Raw genomic sequence first — 22367 nt, 5'->3', positions numbered from 1 at the left:
ACTAAGGAAGGGCAAAAATTGGGGACATGACATTCTAGATACAAGAGTATTGTTGGTCCTTGAAAACAAGCTTACTCCTTGGTCATAGTATCAAAAGGACATGCTGGCATACCTGTTCAACCTTCTTCAAGTTTGGAGTGTTCCTTAAGGTGTGAAGTGCCTAATTAGTTGGATCCATAATCCTGTCATTGCAATCTTTTCTTGCATCATTTGGATATGAGCTGATTGGTTCCTCGTAAATCATTGGCTCTTTACAATTTTGAATCAACATTTACGGAATTTGTTCTGTTAGAGTTGAGTAATCACATCAACAATTGTAATGAACTTCGCAAAGCAAAGAAACAAATAAATTATCATATGTTGGTTGAAGTGAAGAACTGACCATGAAATCAATGATAGATACACATTCCATTCAATTTATCAGGGAGGCTAATGTGTTGGATTTTCTTTTATTTCCTGTATCTGTAGGTAGAATGCTGCCTTCTCTCATTATTAAATTCTCAAAACTCTAGATGCTCTTATTGCTTTAGCTATTACTAAACTAGATTAAGATATTTCATGTTTTTCTTTATTTTCTTTGCCTTCAGAATTTTATATGGAACCGAGTCTTAGGTTTGAGTACAATCAGTTGTCCTAGTGAGTTATTTGTATAATAAACACAAATTAATAGGATTTCATTGTTTCTCCTTGTTTATAAAGAAATACCATTGTAAGAATTTATAATACAACCTACTTAATATTAGAAGAAGGAAGGCCATTTTCTAAGAATTGGCATTTATGATGAGAGAGCTTTACTTTATGACACTGTGTTTCTAAATATTCTTTGAATTTGTATCAAAACTGATTATCTGTTAGTTATTTGTAGGACCTTCCTTTGATGTTTATATATTTTTATGCTGATCATAGGTACTAGAGTAATATAACCTCGTACTTGTGCATATCAAATCATATATTATGAGGAAATTCACCATTCATATTTTAATTTGGAGGAAATCTTTGAATGAATGGTGTAGCATTGGAGACATTGCTGAAGAACGTTTCTGGGAAGTATTGCTTAGGAGACCAACTAACTTTGGTGAGATCCTCATATTCATACATGTTTGTAGACAATCAGCATGTTCTTATTCATTGTGTAGCTTTAAACATAACAATGTTATTAATCTTGAGAAATGAACCTGCAAACGATGTAAAAGTGATGAGCTTTTGTGGCTCATCAGTTGGGTTTTTCAAAATTTTCCAGATTATAAGTTTTAGTGTGATCTTCATTCTAGGATTATCTAAGGAATCTTATCCAATAAGTGTATAACTTCCATTATACTATGTTTCTGGTCTTTCTGAGCTGTTATTGTTTATGTACATTACTTGGGTTTTTTAGTTGATTTTCTAGAACTATATAGATGTGGTGATGCAGATTTTGCATGATGCTGATGAACTTCTGACTAATTAAAAGAATACATCTTTTGCCATATTTTGCAGGCCTTAATCACACCTATATCTTTGGGATTTGACTTGTTTGGTCATTTCAAGATTATTTCCATAAGTAGTCATTGCCCTAATTTTTCTAGGTTTATATTCGTAATAATTTTATGGTAAGGGGATCCACATAGCACTGGAATGGGAATTCAATGTATTTGCTATGGAGGTGAAAGGCTCTGTAAATAAGGAATTACAAAAGGATGTTTCTAAATCAGAAACAGTCGTAAATAAAAAGCAGAAATAGAAAGAAATTAAACTAAGTGAAAATATGTAAAATAACCATTATAGTAATCATGACAATATTTCTATAATACTCTCCACTACTGGTCATTCTACTGACTACATCAATTTGCCCCCTATATTTGTAAGATGCCACCCCAAATCTATTCCCAATTTTTAACTTTTTTTTTCACCAGTTAAACTACTACAATATTCTCTCAAATAGTTTGCATTCATTCTATTAAATGTAGTTTACTGCGGTTAAACTACTACAATATTCTCTCAAATAGTTTGCATTCATTCTATTAAATGTAGTTTACTGCAATTATTTAAGGAGATTCTTGTAATGTCCCCATCATAAAATAAATAATAAATTAAAACTTCAATTATGGGCCAATTGATTTACATATTTCGGACCCATTTTTATTTTAATTGTTTTCGTAGGAATTTGCCTTGTCTTTTGTCGGCACATAGTTTCTTCCTCCACAGGGTATTTATGTCCATCAGGTTGAGTTGTTTTGGTATGCATTTGGATTATTTCTTTGTACTACAAATTCCTGTTAGAGTTCAATATTGTTCGCCATTTCAGAAGTGGAAGACATTCCCTACTTACCTATTCTGGTTTCAGTGGGATTAAGCCCTCAACCTATTTCAATTCGGTGTATTAGTTTGCTTCGGGTCTGGCACATCTAGAGCGCCATCTTTGTTTGTGAATATTATTGGCGAATATTTGTGTTCAACATCTATTCATGTTTGGCATATTGTGCAAATTGGTGTTCTAATATTATCTTATGTAGCATACAACATTGGAATTCACTCATTCACAGATAGCATCCAACCGCACTTTTCGAAAAGCGGATTCAAACCAAGTACCTACCAGTACCAACCATACGGCCTTACCAGCATACCTTACAAACACCTCCATTTGCCACTATCTGACATCCTGCATAAATCCACTGTACGACCCACAGTCCATACAAACACCACCTCTGCTCATCGTACGAAATTACTTAATCCAATTGTATGCCTTTAGTCCATCCAGTGTACATCTTCTTTCTCCATTGTACAACATCTATATTCCAGCTTACCATACCCCACAATCTCCTGTGTATGATAGCCAATAACATTTCCTCTATACGACTACTTCCTTTGGCTAGCACCCACTTGGCATATGACTACCACCTACTGTACAGACACTCCTGCATTGATACTATACGGATAGTACAAATTGCCCCACTCATAGGGTCACTGAAATTGACTTCTAGTATGCTGAAGTCTACACTAACAGGGTGTATTTGGGAACAAGAAGAGTCTTTCTTCAGGGATCATAGTCTGGTACATTACAGTGGTATTAGAGCGAGTGATACTGCCAGCTTGTGGATAGTGAATACAAATTTATAGCCGGAAACTAAGGAGATCCTACTTAGTTGATAAATGATAGATTTGTAAGGACCCACTCCTACCAAAGTCATGGCATTATTAAGGGAGCTTTCAAGGAATCCAACATAGATTAACAACACTCAATGGCTTATGGAAGAAACTTTGTGGAAGTTAGCTGAAAATAAAATATTTGACAAACAAAATGGTCAAAGTGACGATTCAATTTTTGGAAAGGCAAATCCTTATCCACTTTGCTCGCGACCTTGCATGCAGACTTTCCCTCCACGAACCGATGCACCACACTAAGGAAGGGAACCAACCTTTGAGGAAGTTCAAGAACAATTGATAGAAGATTGGAAGAATGCAAACTTGGAAGGCGACATATCCTACAAAGATTATGTAGAATTGAGAATAGGATATTCTAGGGTCAGAAACTGACGATATTTTAATGATGATCTCAAAAGGAAGTTTAGTAGAGTGATTCTCTCGCCATTAAACGGATTAGGATCAATATCTGCACAAGCATGGGTAATGAAGGTTGATATTGACTTCCAGCTCAACCTAATGCCAGAAGAGAAGGCTATTAAATTTGTAGCACTCCACTTTGAGGGAGTGGTGCATAAGTGGTGGTATCATGGTACAATCACGCTAGGACATGACCAAGTAAATATTTATGCAGAATTCACTGAAAGACAAACGGGATTGGTTGACCATTACATCATGGAATTCTTGACTTTTTGTACTTGTTACAAACATTTATGAAAGGAGACGTATAGAATCACTGATTCATGGACGAATTGATAGAACCACCAAGGAGTTGGGTAAAGAGTTTCAATCCATCCACTCTCTCAGAGGCTATCAAAAAGGCACGAAGTATGGCATCATCATCCGCATCTTCTTCTCGAGGTTACTCTCACTCCAAACCACGTTGGCTCCTCGGGATAGAGACAACAAACCCTCTCCAAAGAAGCCTTCGTTGGATGAAGCTACTATAGAAGAACTTTGAAGGAAAAAATTATGTTTCACCTATAAGGAGTCGTGGGAACGAAGGCACAAATGCCTTGGGAAAGGGAAAATACACTATATCGATGTTGTATTTGATGTTGAGGATGATTAGGAGGAATAATCCATCGAGGGTGGTCACCAACAGGAGGACCCCAAGGTGGTTAGCCTAAATTGTACCAAAAAGATTGCTGCATTGATACGACGCAGAGGAACCATCGCCCTAGACGGAAGCCCAAGATGTATAGTATTCAGGGTACAGGGAACCCTTTAGGGACAGAGGATCATTGTGATGCTGGACATCGGAGCCACTCTAAATTTTATAAACTCATCACTAGTTAAACGAAGAGGTTTACCTACAGAGGCACACACAGGTTTCCAAGTCAAGGTTGCCAGAGGAATCCTCTTACCATGCACGTACCTTGTTCCCCAACTTAGTATCACCATGACTAACCATAGGTGACGAAGGATTTCTTTATAGCGGACCTAGATGATATGGAGGTCAATCTGGGCATATAGTGGATGAAATCAGTGGATGAATACACCCAGAGTTTGAAAAGGATGGACTTCTCTTTTTTGTCGATGGGAAGAAGGTTGTTCTTAGAAAGATGGAAAATGATGGACCAAAAGAAGTATACACACAACGATGGAGGCCATCTTCTAGCATGATGGTGTTGTGTGGGCTGCACATTGCTTCGTTTCGGCAGAACCAATAAAAGGGCAACCAGTGTACCATCGAGATGATGACCTTCAATCCATTTTGAATAAGCACGATAGGGTCTTTGCAGACATTCCTCCTAACATACCTTCCCATCAAGGTTTTGAACATACCATCGAATTGGAAGTGGGCACCAAGCCAGTTATTACCACGTCGTGATGCCATCTCCGAAAATTCAAAGATGAGATGGAGAAAACTATTTAGGAGCTGCTTGACAAAGGATGGATCCGCTCCAATTCCAGTCCCTTTGCAACATCAGTGGTTCTAGTGAAAAAGAAGAATGAAAGATTACGCATCTACATGGACTACTATGCATTGAACAAGAAGATAAAAAATAGATACCCTATTCCCAAGATTGCTGAACTACTTGATGAGTTGCATGGCGTGATTTACTTTTCTAAGATAGACATTCATTTCGGATATCATTAGATTCGTATGCTTGAGGAAGATGTAGAAAAGATGGCCTTTCGTTGTCACTATAGGCATTATGAGTTCCGGTCATGCCATTTGGATTAACAAATGCACTAGCTACATTTTAGTCTTGCATGAATTGCATCTTTAACAAACAGTTGCGTAAGTTCTTGTTGGTATTCTTTGATGACATCCTCATTTACAGTAAAGCATGAGAAGAACACTTGAGGCATTTGGATGAAATCCTAGCGATCTTGGAGGCCTAGTCCTTGTTCACCAAGCAATCCAAGTGCGAATTTGGGATGATAGAGATATTATACCTGGGACATGTTATTAGAAGATATGGAGTACAGGTTCACTAGAGAAAATCCAGGCTATTCTTGATTGGCCTCTGCCAAAAGCACTCTTAGAATTGTGAGGACTCTTCGGACTATGTAGTTACTACAAGAGATTTTAAAAGGTTTCTCCTAGCTTAGTGCACCTTTAACCGATCTACAGAAGAAAGGTTCTTTTCAGTGGAGTGAAATGGCACAACATACCTTTGATAGATTGAAGGAGGTCATGAGTACTTGTCCAGTGCTTGCATTACCAGATTTTAGTCAACCTTTCATCATGGAGTGTAATGCCTCAGGGGAATGCATTGGCACTGTGTTGATGTAGGATTCACACCTGATAGCATTTGAAACTCTGGTGGGTGCCAAGTTTGTTGTCTACATTGATCATAATAGTTTGAGGTGCTTCCTTGAACAAAGGATTTGAATGAGAGACAACATAAATGGGTAAGCAAGGTATAGGCTTTCGATTTTGCTATTGAATATGTGAAGGGAAAGAATAATGTCATAGCTGATGATTTGTCAAGAAAATCGACCATCTATTCATTAGCTCAGATCCCAAGTAATTGGAAGACACACTTATTGGTGAAATACTCTAAAAACACATTTGCATGTAAGCCAATGGATGGCTGTAATGTCCCTTAATAGAACATTAGTTTAAGAACCTAACTCTACATATATTTCTTCAATTTTCAAATGATTTTCTTTCTCATTCCTTCCATGTCCGCATTCATATCTTGTTCCTTCATTTTATATGGAAGAAGATGCCTTTCAAATGTCATGAATCTTCATAGACATGACATATCTTGTAATAATATATATAATAACTTGTATGCTTAAGCATATAATAACTCATTTCAATGTTTAATATACTATTTATTACTGATTTTATTATTAGTATTTATTGTTATTAATCAATAGAATTATCATTTCAATATTTAATTAATATGTAGATATGATAATATATTTATATTATTATCATATATTATAATTTAAAATTTAATTTTAATATTACATTGTTTATCCTTTTAATACTATAATTTTTATATCTAATGGCTAAATCCTCTATAAATTTCAGTTTGGTATGATTTGTTTTTCTAAAAAGATGACATTCTTATATATTTATCATGTTTGAAGGGATGTGTCTCTTCTAATGCCCTTATTATAATTATTATTTATATAATTAATATATATTATTATTATTAAAATTTTCATAATTGTTACTCTTTGTTTGATTAATAATTATCATAAATACTATTTAATATTTATCATCTAATAACTATAAATTTCAATCATAATATTTGATGTATTACTATTTATTATTATATTTATTATTATATAGTATGATTATTATATCAATATGTTGATATATAGATTACGTTATATTATGGTAATATATAACCTTATATGATACTTAATGAAAATATTATATTCATTTATCATTATTTCAATATTTAATAGTAATGTATTTAAATGAGATTATTTTATATCATCTGTCTATGTCTATCTCTCTTAGCTGGGGAACACTATAATTAGGGTTCTAAGTGAGGGCTATGACAATGGCGACATTCATGACGATCAATATAAGGTGGTTGATGACATCATCTACTACAAGGATTGAATTTACTTGGTGCCTGAGTTCAAACTAGAACAGAGAATTCTGAAGGAAATGCCTGCCTCATCATTTCCTGTAACACCTTGGATTTCTCAAACCTCTATAAATAGCTCAGGTAGAGGTTCTCATGGAAAGGACTTAAGGATGATGTCTTGCATTATATGTGGAAAGGTGCAATATGCCAACAAAATAAATCTGAACACACCTTATCGACAAGCTTGTTACAACCCTTGCCAATCCTAGAATAGAATAAGATAGCATCTCAATGGATTTCATCACCGGAATCCTGAAGGTAAATGAAAAGGATTGTGTTTTCATGGTGGTTGATAGATTGACAAAGTATGCACAATTTTCACCATTCCCACCAAGTTCCAGGTTGCCTAAGTACTGAATTTATTTTTCAAGGAAATCTTTTGCCTGGATGAATTGCCGCAAAACATTGTAAGTGATAGGGATAGTCATTTCCTCAACACCTTCTGGATAGAACTATTTCGATTGGCAGGAACAAAATTGTTACCAAGTACTTTTTATCATCCCCAAACTGACGGGCAAAGAAAAATTGTGAACAAGTGGTTGGAAGGATATCTCTGCAACTATGTTTTGACACAACAAACTGCATGGGTTATGGCTACATCTTGAGTAGTACTGTTATAACACTACTTACTGCATGCCCATCAGGGTGGAGCCTTTCAAGGCACTCTACGGATACGAATCCCACTCATTTGTAGATATGGTTCTGGGTGAGAGTCGTGCATTGAAGGTGAAGGATTGGATGCAAGAATAGCTAGAGATTTTGTAAGTCTTGAAGGGAAACCTCCAATAGGCACAAAGTTAATAGAAGATGTACACAGAAAGACATTGAAGTGAGAAAAGCTTTAAGGTAGATGATCTGGTATATCTCTATCTTCAACCACATAGGGAGTCATCTCCGAAGGTAAGTGGCAAAGAAAAAATAAGGCTACGATTCTACAGTCTGACTGGCAGGAACAAAATTGTTACCAAGTACCAGTTATCATCCCCAGACTGAGGGGCAAACATAAATTGTGAGCAAGTGGTTGGAAGGATATCTTTGCAAGTATGTTTCGGCACAACAAAAAGCGTGGGTTAAATGGCTACGTCTTGGGGAGTACTATTATAAGATTATTTACCACACGTCCATCAAGATGATGCCTTTCAAGGCACTCTACAGATATGAACCCCCTCATTTGTAGATATGTGACAGTCATGTACCGAAGGTGAAGGATTGGATGCAAGAAGAGCTAGACATTTTGAGGGTCTTGAAGGAAAGCCTCCAATAGGCACAAAGTTAACAGAAGATAAATGTAGATAGACATTGAAGTTAGAAAAGCTTTGAGGTAGGTGATTTGGTATATCTCCGTCTTCAACCACACAGGGAGTCATCTCTACAGGTATGTGGCAAAGAAAAACTAAGGCCACGATTCTATGGTTTGTACCCCATAACTTGACGTATAGGGGAAGTTTCCTATGAGCTTGACCTACCAGAAGGAAGTCGGATCCATAATGTCTTCCATGTATCCTACTTGGAGAAGGCCGTAGGGAAGAACATTCTTGTATCCACCGACCTGCCACCCTTGAATGATAAAGAGGAATTGATATTAGAGCTTTTCAAAATCCTTAACATACAAGAGAGAAAATTGTGGAATCGCACCATCAAGGAATATTTGATACACTAGAAGCACTTGCCGCTCGACGACGCCACGTGGGAAGGTGAACAAGTTCTCCAGCGTGCACTACCGTGTTTTCTTGAAGGCGAGCAAATTCTGGAATGGGAGGACTATAATGTCCCCATCATAAGATAAATAATAAATTAAAACTTTGTTTATGGGCCAATTGATTTAGCATATCTCAGACCCATTTTTATTTTAATTGTTTTCGTAGGAGTTTGCCTTGTCTTTTGTTGGCACATAGTTTCTTCCTCGACAGGGTATTTATGTCCATCAGGTTGAGTTGTTTTGGTATGAGATTTAGATTATTTTTTTGTGCTACGAATTCCTATTGGAGTTCAGTATTGTTTGTTATTTTGGAAGTGGAAGATCTTCCCGTCTTGGCTATTTTGGTCTTGGTGGGATTAAACCCTCACCCTATTCCAATTCACTATATTACTTTGCTTTAGGTTTGGCACATCTGGAGCACCATCTTTGTCTATGAATATAATTGGTGAATATTTGTGTTCGACATCTATTCTTGTTTGGCATATTCTGCAAGTTGGTGTTCTAACATTATCTTATCTAGCATACAACATTGGAATTCACTCATTAATAGATAGCATCCAACTGCACTTTCCGAAAAGCGGATTTAAACTAAGTACCTACCAATACCAACTGTACGGCCTTCTCAACAAACCGTACAGATACCTCCATCTGCCACCTTACAACATCCTGCATAACCCCACCGTATGGCCATAGTCGGTACGGACACCGCCTCTTCTCACTGGATGAAATTACTTCATCCAATTGTAAGCCTTCAGTACCTCCACCGTACATCTGCTCTCTCCATTGTATAACATTTGCATTCCATCCCACCATACCCCACAGCCTCCTGGGCATGACAACCAACAACATTTCCTCTGTACGACTACTTCCTTTAGCTACCACCCACTTGGTGGATGGCTATCACCTACTGTACGAACTTCATACTCACCATACAGACACTCCTGCATTGATATTGTATGGAGTCTGGACAATCCACATTGCCTCACCCGTACGGTCACTAGAATTGACTTCAAGCAGTGCGGAAGTCTGCACAAGTAGGGTGTATTTGGGAATAAGAATAGTCTTTCTTCAGGGATTTTAGTTAGGTTCGTTACAATTCTGAAGTGAGTAATTGTTGTTTTCAGAAACTCAGTCTTTCATGAACAAGAATATAAAATGCAAGTAGAGGACATCTACATTCTTCACAAACTATGTCAAGCTCCAATTTGTTGTTCACAACAGGAATTTATGTTGCAAGATTCAACATCGTATCATTGTCCATCCTTATACTGCTCGTCATTGGCAACATTACCTTAGGATTCCCTTGGGGGCTTTCAGAGTTGGTTCCAACCATCGCCATATTGAGATTGACCACGGTTTGGACAGGTTTGACAGGATTTGCCAGCTTTGTTCTCTCGGTGAGGTGGAGTCAGAGGAGCACTTTATTTTTTGTTGTCCTATCTACTATGAGATTAGAGGCAGGTTCTAGTGTCTCTTTAGAGAGGCCCAGTCTCTCTACTCTTCCTTCAGGTAGACGGATCAGAGATGCATTGCTCTTTATCTGCAGGAGGCTGCTTTCTACATGATTGTTCTCTTTAGTGCATTATTCAGCAGCCTTTGTGCCCTTTGACTGACCAGCTCACTGCTTCTTTCTTTCTGGGGATGGTGTGGGGCACCAACAGGAAATTTTCCTCACCTTCCCATTCCAGATATGTGAGGCCCCATAGATCCTAGTTGCAGTGATCCACTCCTCGCTGGGTGGGTCACCTCCGAAGACAAATTTATCGGCACCGCCCCTCTGTCACTTCTACTGATTGTCCTTCTGTTTTGGGGTTTTCCTTTGTCTCCTTAGTTTTGGCTGGTGGTTTGGGGTTGCCCTCTCACCCTCTTCCACCCTCCTCGTGTTTCTTGGGGCCTTGATTCCTCATTTCTTTCTTTCTCTTTTCTGTTCTTTGTTTCTTTCTCTGGATACTGTTTGTTGTTCCTGCTGTTGTTCTCTCTAGTTTAGCTCTTTAGTTGCTTTGATTTGTTTGTGGTCATGAGTTGGACATTAATAAAATTTATCGCCTACAAAAGATACTTAAAGAACTTGTATACAATTTTCTGTCCTTATTTAATGGAGTATATTTCATTTGCACATGTCTAAACATTTCCTGACCACGTTAGTTCCATGTAGAAAATGATATCCTAATTGTTGGCAGTATGAGATTCATTTATTTTCATTCAAGACCAATGGAGCAAGAATAAAAATTATTAGAGTTCTGTGATTAAAATCAGACCAATAATAAGTTGCATATTAAGAATCAGACTGTTAAGAGTCAAGCCAGACACTACCCTCTGGGTTCTGAGCAATGTATGAACATTTTTGATGTATTAAGATGCATCTTTGCACACTCCTGCTGGCAGATTATGAGAGTCATTGGAATACCTTTTTGAACAGCCATAGCCTACCAAGAAGTCCCACCTTCAGTCATTAAATATGATGTGCAAGCAACAGCAGCACCAATCGATTTGTTCCTCTAAATCTTGAGTGCTCAGCAAGGGATATTCCTAAAACTGGAACAAGACGGTAACATATCAAGAGCAAGAGCTGTAATATATGACTGCCTCTCAAAGACAACAAAGTCTTTCAAATAGCTGATGAAAGCTCAGAGAAATCACATGCATAGGAATAGCCCAAATGAAATAGTGGAAATTACACTTCACCATAGACAGTCTAACAAAGCTGGCCTCTATCAGCAAAAATATGAGATTAAAACTTCTGAAACTCTAAAAAATTTGGTACTGTATTGTAGAACAGAAAAACCTCACAACAAAGGAAGAAGTACCCAACTGTAGAATAGGAAAAACTCACAACAAAGAAGTCTATATCAATTTGCAGTGTCTTCCAAAGGTTCTGCCAAATATTTGAACTATAACTTACACACCAGAGTCTTTTAATGTGGCAGTTCCTAGTAAAGAAGAGCCCGATAATACATGTATATTACTTTTAAATGTTTCATAAAATATTTCAAGCTCCCCATATTGCCAAACCATAGGAAAAATTAAAGACTATGCATAATGTAAGGTGACTCCCTCCGAGATGATTATTCTGAAAACTATTAATTAATTCCTCTGAAATAGCTTATTGCGCCCAACATTATAATGTTCAATGAATATTAGAGTCCTCTCAATGCAAATAAATCCTCCTCTGGAACAAAGTAAATACATTCACTAGAGCTTAATATTATGGATTAATCCTCAAATAACCTCAACACCTCATATTTGATGAAAAAATCAATCGCCACAGAACATGCCTCGTTAAATAATTAAACTGTTCATAATCAAGATGCACTTCTTTGCAATCTGTAGAAATTCAGATGATAAATAATCTCAAATGGCAGCTCCTAGTAAAGAAGAGCCCGACATGTATATTACTTTTAGATGTTTCATAAAATATTTCAAGCTTCCCATATTGCCAAACCATAGGGAAAATTAAACACTATGCGTAATGTAAGGTGACTCCCTCCAAGATGATTATTTTGCAAACTATTAATCAATTCCTCTGAAATAGCTTATTGCGACCAACATTATATTGTTAAATGAATATTAGAGTCCTCTCAATGCAAATAAATCCTCCTTTGGAACAAAGTAAATATATTCACTAGAGCTTAATATAATGGATAATCCTCAAATAACCTCAACACCTAATATTTGATGAAAAAATCAATTGCCACAGAACATGCGTCGTTAAATAATTAAACTGCATTCATAATCAAGATGCACTTCTTTGCAATCCGTAGAAATTCAGATGATAAATAATCTCAAATGCTTTCTATGTTTTTTTTCCAAGACACTTCGTGAATTTGAAAGTCTGTAAATACAAAGTTAGATGAGTTTACGACTGTGATTCTTGACTGGCTTCTCCAACTAGAACTGGGTTTACATTCAATTCCTAACAAAATCTAAGGGTTTTTGTCCTCGAATTTTTATAAACTGAAAGCCTGTAGCTCCCAATCCCTCCAAGAGAAAAATGAATTAAAACCAAGAATGTTTGAATGAATCTATCATTCTTCTTTTAAAGCCCAATCTAGTGACTTCATTTTCCCTCTTCCCTTGTCTTCATTTCCTTTCTTTTTGTCTTTTTTGTTTGAATTGAACTTAGGGAATGATAATAAAATGACTTTATTATTATTTTCTTAATTCACCACTAGAGTCATTTTGATACTTTGATAAATAATTAGATTAAGTCATCATCAAATTATTTATTTTTTGACAACTTAAATTTAATTATTTAATTAGTTTCCGGTATCTAAAGAAAGGGGATTTTACAGTTCTTTCTTCCTAGAGATTGGTTGCCCTCAAGCAATTAGTTTTTGTATGCCAATACCAAGATCCCAAATCAATGTCAAAAACAATGCTTCACCAATCTGTTGTGCCACTCTCTGATAATAACAGTTGTAATGCCCTGAGTTGTGATGCAACTCACCACGATCTACAAGAAATAATGCACTGATCTTGTCTACACCCAGATCGCAAACCAATCTATCCATGGGAGTAGAAATGGATATCTATCATTATACATTTTTCATTTATCATCAATCTGAATAAGTAATCCACCCAAAAAATGCTGAAATAAAAAAAGAAACTCCAATATGTAAATAGATCAACTTATTAGGCTACCAAAAGGCTGCTTATAATGTCCCTGTCATTATATTAAATTAAATTTATATTTGTATTTTTGGGGTCTTGATTGATTTATGTATATCTAGGCCCATCTTTTATTTTTGATTGTAGGTGTTTGTTGTTGTGTTGGCACTTGTTTGACATCTTAAGAGTTTCCCTCCGATGTGGAATTAATGGCCGATGTGTAAAATGTTTTTGGTATGCTACTTGAATTATTTTATTATATTAGGAATTCTAGTTGAAGTTCTTCTTTGTTCACCATCTCGGAAGTGAAAGATCTTCCCTATTTGGCTAATCGCAGTGTCAGTGGGATTCACCCCATACTCTATTTTCTTTGTGTTGCTTTGTTTCGGATCTGACAAATTTGAAGCACTATCATTGTTTGAGTCAACAACTACTTCTAGGCATCTCTAACACTTGGCACTCATCTTGTCAATCCGTGCGATCTGGAGTCTATTATTGTCTATACGTACAAATTAATATGCTTGGCATTAGATTGTCTGCCCACTTTTAATCATTTATATTTGGCAAACTTGACATCCCTGTATCAATTTCACACTCTTGGTGAACAAGGTTTTACAACCATTCCAGCACATACAACCGTGCATGCTGGCTTGACACTATATGAACATCAGTGCCGAGTCATTACATGATCAACCCCACACTGTACAGACTCTCTTCATACCACATGCCTAACTTGGATTGTATGCCCAAACTCACTTCTTTTGTACAAATTATTACTCTATCCCCACCTAATATGTACGCCTTCACCAGTTTCACTGTATAATATGCCATACAGACAACATTGTTGCACACACCAGATTCATTTGGACATTGACACAGAAGACTAATTCTGCTACATCGAGTTCGGGACATTACAGTGGTAACAAAATTGGTGATTTTGCCAGCCTGTGGGAAGTGAATGCAAGTTTATACCAGGAAAAGAAGGCGATATCACTATATTTTCTAAAAAGGCTTCTTGAGGTGCTAAGATTTTTATGATCTCCATCAAACAAGAAGTAACCAACAACCTTATCTCACCATCTAGATGCCTCAACTGTTAAAATTTGGTAACTACTTGAGAGCTCCTTCATAGTTGTGGTGATGAGTAATAGTTTCATCAAAGTTCCTGTGGTGCTGTATGAGTCTATCTCTTTTCGGATTGAGCTGCTTCATTATTGCAGAGATGTCTTTGTCCCTAAGACTATGTAACCTTCCTCTTTATTGTTATCGTTGCTTGTTAGATAACTATTTCGAAATCTTATCGAGCTGTAGTCTTACAAGCATTGAATGTCATGATGCCATGCCCTTTACTGCTTCCAACATGGCTTTCACTTTTTCTTTTATCTCAATCATTTGTTTCATTAGGTTATGTCTTCCTTCCTCATACACAATGATATTGTTGTTGGTGACACTTGTCAAGGGTTGCGTGAAACATATTGATGACATGATATGAATTACTTATATGTAAACGCTATCAATCCCTTGTTATGAAAGTAACATCATTCTGTATGGACCAGGGAAGTCCATTTGCATGCATGGGTCTTAGTATTGGTAACACTTAAATGAAGAAAGGTGACGTTTCATTCACAGTATATCGACTCTTTGTCTATCGAAGGTGAATGTCTCATGAGAGAGTCCATTATGTTTTTACACACTGAGAATTTTAGTGAGCTCAGTAGATAAGCAACATATAGCATTCTAAGATTAAAGCATTAATATACTATTTGTGACAAGTAAGATTTTGATACAGTGTTTATCAGAGATTCTGATCACGAGTGATAAATTATTTGTTTGTTAATCATTTCCAATACTTGTGAGATACTCTTTGCTGTTTTTTATAGTTCAAGTGTTCAATTTGTGAAGGAGATGTATTGGGCTTATTGATTGACTATTTTGAAGTCATCAGTCATAAGTCAGAAATTTGTGTATTTGTTTTGAGATCTACGTAAAGGGATCATCATTTGGTGGGTTGGGGTTTTTACTCTTAAGTGGAGGGTTTCCTAGGGGAAGACTCTGTCGATATCTGTTATTTGTGATTTTTGTATTTTCAGTTTATTGAAATTTATATATTCTGGTCCAAAATTAACATGGACTTAAGAGTGGTTCTAAGGAAATGATCTAGAACCAAAGTCTTTAAGTTATATCTTCTCCTTGTTCTTCTTTCACTTTGTTTGTTTCAGCTCTCTACAATAGTGAATGGTCTAAAGTGAAAGATAGATTGGATGGAGCACAATTTCACTTCATGAAAATTCAAGGTCCTAATTGCACTTGAGGAAAATGATCTTTTCAATTATGTAAAGTCTAATGTAGCTGAGCCTGCTAACGACACAAAGGAAGTGCAATGGAGAATGAACATCATCATGACAAGAAAGATCTTGATTGATTCTGTTAGGGATCATTTGGTACCTGTCATATCCAAGTTGAATTTAGATAAGGAGATGTTTGAATGTTTTTAAATTTTTGTATGAATACAACATTGTCAAAGCTGCAGCCTTGAGACATTAGTTGTGACTTTTATTGATGGATTCTCTTGAGTTGTTTAGATTTAAAGAATTTAAAGCTCTTGTAGAAAATCTGTCCAATAAGAAGATAAAGGTTTTAAGGTCTGATAACGGGGGTGTATGTAATGTCTCCCCCTTTCAAGAACATAATCTAATAAAAATGAATCAATAAAACAATCAAATAATATTGATAAATTAATTATCAAAATAATTAACAATAAATTATACAATTTATTAAATTAACTATAATATAATGATTGAAGAATGATATTATAACATAATTGATTAAATATAAATATTAGAAATTGTTGTTATGTGGAGCCTAATCCGACTTGGAGGTTAATTTTTTTCCTACTTCATTCGGTGCGGTTTCCCCCAAATTTTACTATAGGGGAATGGGGGGCAGCGCCCCCAAGCTTTAGGGGCAAGGGGTAACGCCCCTTGCAAGTTCCTAGGACAATGTCCTAGGTGGGGTCAAGAGGTAATGCCCCTTGCAGGGTTCTGGGGTCGGTGGCCCTAGGCAGGCTCCTTGTCACGATACAAGGCGGGGTCAAAGGGCAGAGCCCCCGAAGCCAAAAATGAATTTAATATTGTAAAAGGCATTGGGAATTATATTTTTCTATTGGTCCACTTATTCTAGCCCTAATTTTGTAAGCGGCATTAGGGTTTTTTTATTATGTATGACGAGATTGTAGCTTCTTGCAGTGGTATTGAGCTGTAAGGGATTGTGGATTTTAATCAAGTTGTAATCACTGGATAATAAGAATATTGGACTCCCTTTTTGGTGGACATAGCCCAGGGATTGGTGAACCGTGTTAAATCTTTGTCTCTTCTGTTCTCTTCTATGCAATTTATAATTTTTTGATATTGGTTATATTTGCATGTAATTGTTATTTCTGTCTCATTAATCCTAACAAAAATTGCAACATAAAAATGAATCAAATATAAAATGATTTAATCCATGAAATGAATTAATTAATAATTGATACACTAATATTTATGCATTTAATGAATAATATTTAGTAACCCATTATTGACTTAATAATACCTATCAAAATCCAATAAGTTTATGGCTTGAATAAAGTCAACAATATTAACTTTTTTTATGAATGAGATAAGGGGCATAAAATACATACAAATTGAGGCCATATGTGTGGAAATGATCAATAAAACAGTTAGTGTTACTGTTTCGAAAAGTCTATGGTCATAAGTCCTTGCTCTTGTATTGTCGTGCCTTGCCAAGTATTGAGTTCATCTGTGCTGAGATAGTATTATGTGGAGGAAGAAAGTAAAGTCTATAAATTGATATATTTAATACAATTAAGTGGGAACTAGAAAAATATTGATTACCAAAGGCTTAGGTATGACAGTTGAAATGGTAAAGAGTTGCGATCATTTATTCTCTCATCTTTTCATAGCATATATAAGGAGGGAAGGAAACAGATACCAGGGATATAATTCAGTCAGCACCGAATACTAATTAGTGTTGAATCCAACAAATTCATAGATACATGTAGGCCAAGTCAATGCTCAATCATAGTAATCCAATCAGTACATTGACATTCAGAGAAAAACACAAAAACACAGCAACAGGAAGGGTCAACTATTAATAAACAATTTTCATTCAATTGAGATGTAACACCTCCACGGACACGGAGAGAAGAAAATAGATATATTACATTGATACGTGCAGCTATTATATACTGGCAGAAATCCTATTTACTTATGACATCCTACATATTCAGGTAGGTTGTTTCCTTATTATATTCTTGGGAACTACTCTTACTGAAAAACAATATTGTGGGCTACACACAGGTTGCAAGAATACATTCCCTAATCAAAGACAACATTAGTGAAAGAAAATACATTGTAATATCAGATACATTATATATTATTTGAAGAATAAAATAGTAACAAATGTCATTCACAATAGGCAACAACGTTATTAATCACTACATATTGTGGAAGACCATTGAATTCAATACTTTCAACATTACAAGAATCAAATCTCTTACCAAGAGATCACAAAGGTTATATTCTACCATTAATTTGAGAGATTACAAGGAAGGCCTGTACACACAACCATCATCATTGCATAGGGATATTGTTATATCAGATACAAAATAGGTCTGTGAGCTGTATTATTATACAATTACAACCTCATAATTACATATTGTCTGTAATTTGAGTATATTGATAAGTCATAATATAAACTTATCCCACATCACATGCTTATAAACTCCTACACAGTTTTTATCAGAAAAACATTATAAGAATCCGTGGTTATTTTCCATCACTTGTTTGGTAAACATCTAATCAAGATAGTCGGTGAAATATTATCCCATACAATCCTTATTGTTCAGAAATAGAGAAAGAAGGGACGTTACAGTGGTATCTGAGCATAATCCTATGGTTACCATCCTGTGAGTGAAGGATGCAAACTTACGAGAGGAGAACAAAGAAAACTATAATGAATGAATTAACAAATGAGATGAGATCCTAGATGGAGCAAAACGACCAAACCAACCAAACTATATTGAATTGACTGAAAAAATCAAATCAAGCACTTTTCCAAGCATTGCAAGACATGGGAAATTTAATCAACAATTTGAAAGGTCAACCCAACCAGGCAAGAGACACTAGCTCCAATCACCCAGAAAATAATAATGTATTTTCTACAGCCGGGATATTTGAACCATCATTCTTACCCAAAGAAGAGATACCAAGAGAAGAAGATGGAATAGAGCAACCAATGACTAGGATAGAAGACATCGCAAGGGCGTATGCTGTTCTAGAACCTCACATTAGAGAAGTGGCATGATTCAGAGAATTTTGTGAAGTTAAACAAAGGGAGACATCCAAAAGGCTTGTAAACGAAGAACTCAAACATAAAATCAAAAAAAATAAAAATCCCAAATTTTGATGGATCAAAAAAGAAAACACCCCACCAATGGTTAGAAATATTAAACACATTTTTTATTCTAAATCCCATGAAGGAAGAAGATGCCCTCCAATTTGCTATAATCCATCTAGAGGGAGCAACACATGATTGGTGGACCCATGGACGTACCTTATTAGGACATAAAGATGTAAAATCATATGAAGAATTCTCTCAAAAGTTCATGAACATATTTGATGATAAGGATATTGAATGGTATTTCAAAGAACTCAACTCAAACAAATTGGAACAGTGGAAAAATTCGCTCGTAAATTCCAAGGGGTTATTAGTCATGGTTCCAGATCTTTCCCAAAAGAGACTTACTCATATGTATATAGAAGGATTGAAAGACTCAACTAGACACTTCGTACAACTGCTTGAACCTCAAAACTTGGAAGAAGCCATTAGAAAAGCAAGAATGGTAGAATCAAATCCTTCAAAAGCAAGATTTTAAGAAATTTTCAAGCAAAATAGAACATAAGCATGGAAACTCAAAGGTGTAGATTTTCTGCAAATTCTGATGAAATAATACTGATATATTACCTTCAACGTTGCTGGAAATGGTCCTTAGAAATTCTGGACAGAATATTAAACATTCTTGGAGAATGGTGTATAATTCTAGAAATTGTTTTAATTTTGATATAAAATCGCTCAAGGTAGTAATGCTAGAAGAGCAGACTTGGGTGTAAAAATGCGTGTCTTCTATCTACATCCTTGCCTCTCCTTTATAGTGAACCTAAGGGAAATGTCCTTGCAAAGGACATGACCCTTTCTAGGTCAGCCCTCTATAAAACACATTTAATTTACCAAGATTGGTGTATCTACTTGTTTGTCTATTAGTTAGTTAAACTAACTACATTTAGACAGTAGATACATTTAAAAATGTTCCAAATGGATTGCGATCTGCATTATAAATTAATGTATCCTAAAGGCCAATTCACTTAAAGAAATTCCATGCATTACCAGATTTGTTCGATCTAAAGAAAAGATCATTATATTATCAGAGTTACTCATAGAATTAACACTCCCTCTTAACTTGATAATCATAATGAGAGAGAACATATCTAGCACCATCAATCTGAAGTTCATTGATCTATGCATCCTGCTGCTTCAGCAAGATCAATGGAAACAAGAGTTCGGTAGCAGCTCCAATTCCACCTCCACAGAGCAAGCCTTTGTTGCGAAATCCTTTCAGAAGGATGAGGGCAAGTTTCAGCAACCATTTCAGTAGAAGTCTTCTGCTCCAGCATTTGATGGTTCTAGAAAGAAGAACATTCAATGCAATTACTACCACAAGTTTGGACGCATGAAGGTTGAATGTCGAAAACGCTTAGCTGCCTAGTCTAAGAAATCAGGTTCGTAGCCCAAAGCGAACAATGCAGAGCACACTAAGCAGGCGGAATTTGCCTTTTACGCCTTCATGGCTAAAAGACTTGCAGATCATGTGAAGTCATCTGCCTGGTACATTGATTCAGGTGCCTCTAGACATTTCACTCACTACAGAGACTGGTTTACTGACTACTAGCCTTATTCAGATTCTATTATTTTTGGTGGCGGAGAAGAGTACACGGTTGTCGGTAAAAGCAACATTTAGATTCAGTCTTTTGGGAGGAATCTCATATTCCTTGATGTGTACTACGTTCCTAGGATGGAACTAAATCTACTCTCAGCCAGTCAGTTGCTGTGACATTCTCCACACTTGGCAGTCACCTTCAGTTCACATCAGTGCACCATCACTGATTGGGCGACTATGTCTACTGTTGCAGTGGATCTTGAGGATCATGGTCTTTTCAGACTTATTGATTCTGGTGATTCTCAGGACTTAGCTATTGCTGCTCGGCGATCTTTTGTCAGCACACTTTGGCATCAACGATATAGGCACTTAAATGTGCATTATCTCTCATAGTTTGCTCGGGATGAGCTTGTTCTTGAATTGCCAGAGATTTAGACTCAACAACTTGGAATTTGTGATGCATGCCAAGCTAGGAAGCAACATCGCACACCTTTCACAAGTGGCGATTCTTGGCAAGTTTCTCAGGTACTTCAGCTTGTTCATGCTGATATTTGCGGCCCTATGGCCACTCCTGTTCTTGGGTCCAGCTTTTTGGATACACATGACATCAAATGCTAGTTAACCACTCCCCACATGCTACAACAGAACAGTGTAGTTGAATGTCAGAACAGGACAATCACTGAGATGGCTCATTCCATGCTCGAACATAGACATGTTCCGAAGCAGTTTTGGGTAGAAGCAGTTAACACTGCTGTTTATTTGTTGAACCGGTCACCCACAGTGGTGGTCAATGGTAAAACTTCAGAAGAGGCCTGGTCAAGTCGCAAGCCCAGAATTAGTCACTTGAAGGTTTTTGGCTCTCTTGCTTTTGTTTGTATCCCTGATGCTTCGCACACCAAGTTGGATGCCAAGAGTCAGAAACTGATGCTTCGCCCACCAAGTTGGATGACAAGAGTCAGAAACTAATGCTTGTTGGATATAGTAGTCTTCACAAAGCCTACCGCCTGATTGATGTTGAGACATCTTGTCTCATCTACAGTCGCCATGTAGTCTTTGATGAGCAGTGAGGACCATTCATGCCTGTTTCTCCTGTTCTTGATCCAACAGACATGCCTATGATGGCTCATGATTTGGGAGTTCGGCTTTCATTAGGTCCACCTGATGGGAGGGCTCCAGTAGCTCTTGCAGCTCTAGTTATTCCAGTGATACCTATGCAGACTCCTCCGGCTTCTCCTACAGGATCACCTCGCTTTGTAGATGCTTCACTTGAGTTTGATCCAACTTCTTCTGATGAGGATCTTGCTGATCAAGCATCTCCTAGTACTACTTTTGGTCATTCTCCTATCTGGCCTAAGTGGTGGGCTAAGACATTTTTTGATCTTCGTGATGATGAGCTCATTGATGGGAGAACTGCTCGAAAAAAGAGCAAAACTATAGATTCTGTTAACTTTTCTCTCATGGCCAACATTCACAGTGTGTTTGAACCTAAAACATATTCCAAGGCTAAAGGAATTCTTGAGTGGGAACATGCCATGACATCTGAACACCAGAGCCTGCTGAAGAACAACACCTGGGTCCTTTCTAATCTCCACTAGGGAAGAAACCCATTGGCTGCAAATGGGTCTACAAAATCAAATACAAATCAGATGGTACTTTGGATAAGTACAAAACTCGGTTAGTGGCGAAGGGCTTTTCTAAGTGTCAGGGCATTGATTATGAGGAGACTTTTGCTCCTACTACAAAGATGAGCACCATCAAATTAGTTCTAGCCATGACAACACAGTTTGGCTGGAATGTCCATCAGATGGACGTTAAGAGTGCTTTCCTAAATGGTGATCTCCATGATGCAGCCTCCTGGTTTCAAGGTTGCTGGTAAAGACCA

General features: G+C 36.6%; 1 protein-coding gene across 3 annotated transcripts in view; it reads left to right on the top strand.

Moving 5' to 3' along the window:
* LOC149567754 (glutathione S-transferase zeta class-like) overlaps positions 1-22367 on the top strand; it is a 141747-nt gene that overhangs the window by 49001 nt on the left and 70379 nt on the right. For all 3 annotated transcript variants that reach the window (XM_089821016.1, XM_089821017.1, XM_089821014.1), the window contains one exon: positions 1014-1075. In XM_089821016.1, the coding sequence (XP_089677142.1) occupies positions 1014-1075 (62 nt within the window). The remainder of the gene's footprint in view (positions 1-1013; positions 1076-22367) is intronic.

This window comes from Cupressus sempervirens, chromosome 3, assembly GCF_028749045.1.
Source record: "Cupressus sempervirens isolate cs-2001-9-10 chromosome 3, ASM2874904v1, whole genome shotgun sequence".
Lineage (NCBI taxonomy): Eukaryota > Viridiplantae > Streptophyta > Pinopsida > Cupressales > Cupressaceae > Cupressus > Cupressus sempervirens.
This window is presented reverse-complemented; position numbering and strand designations above follow the sequence as displayed.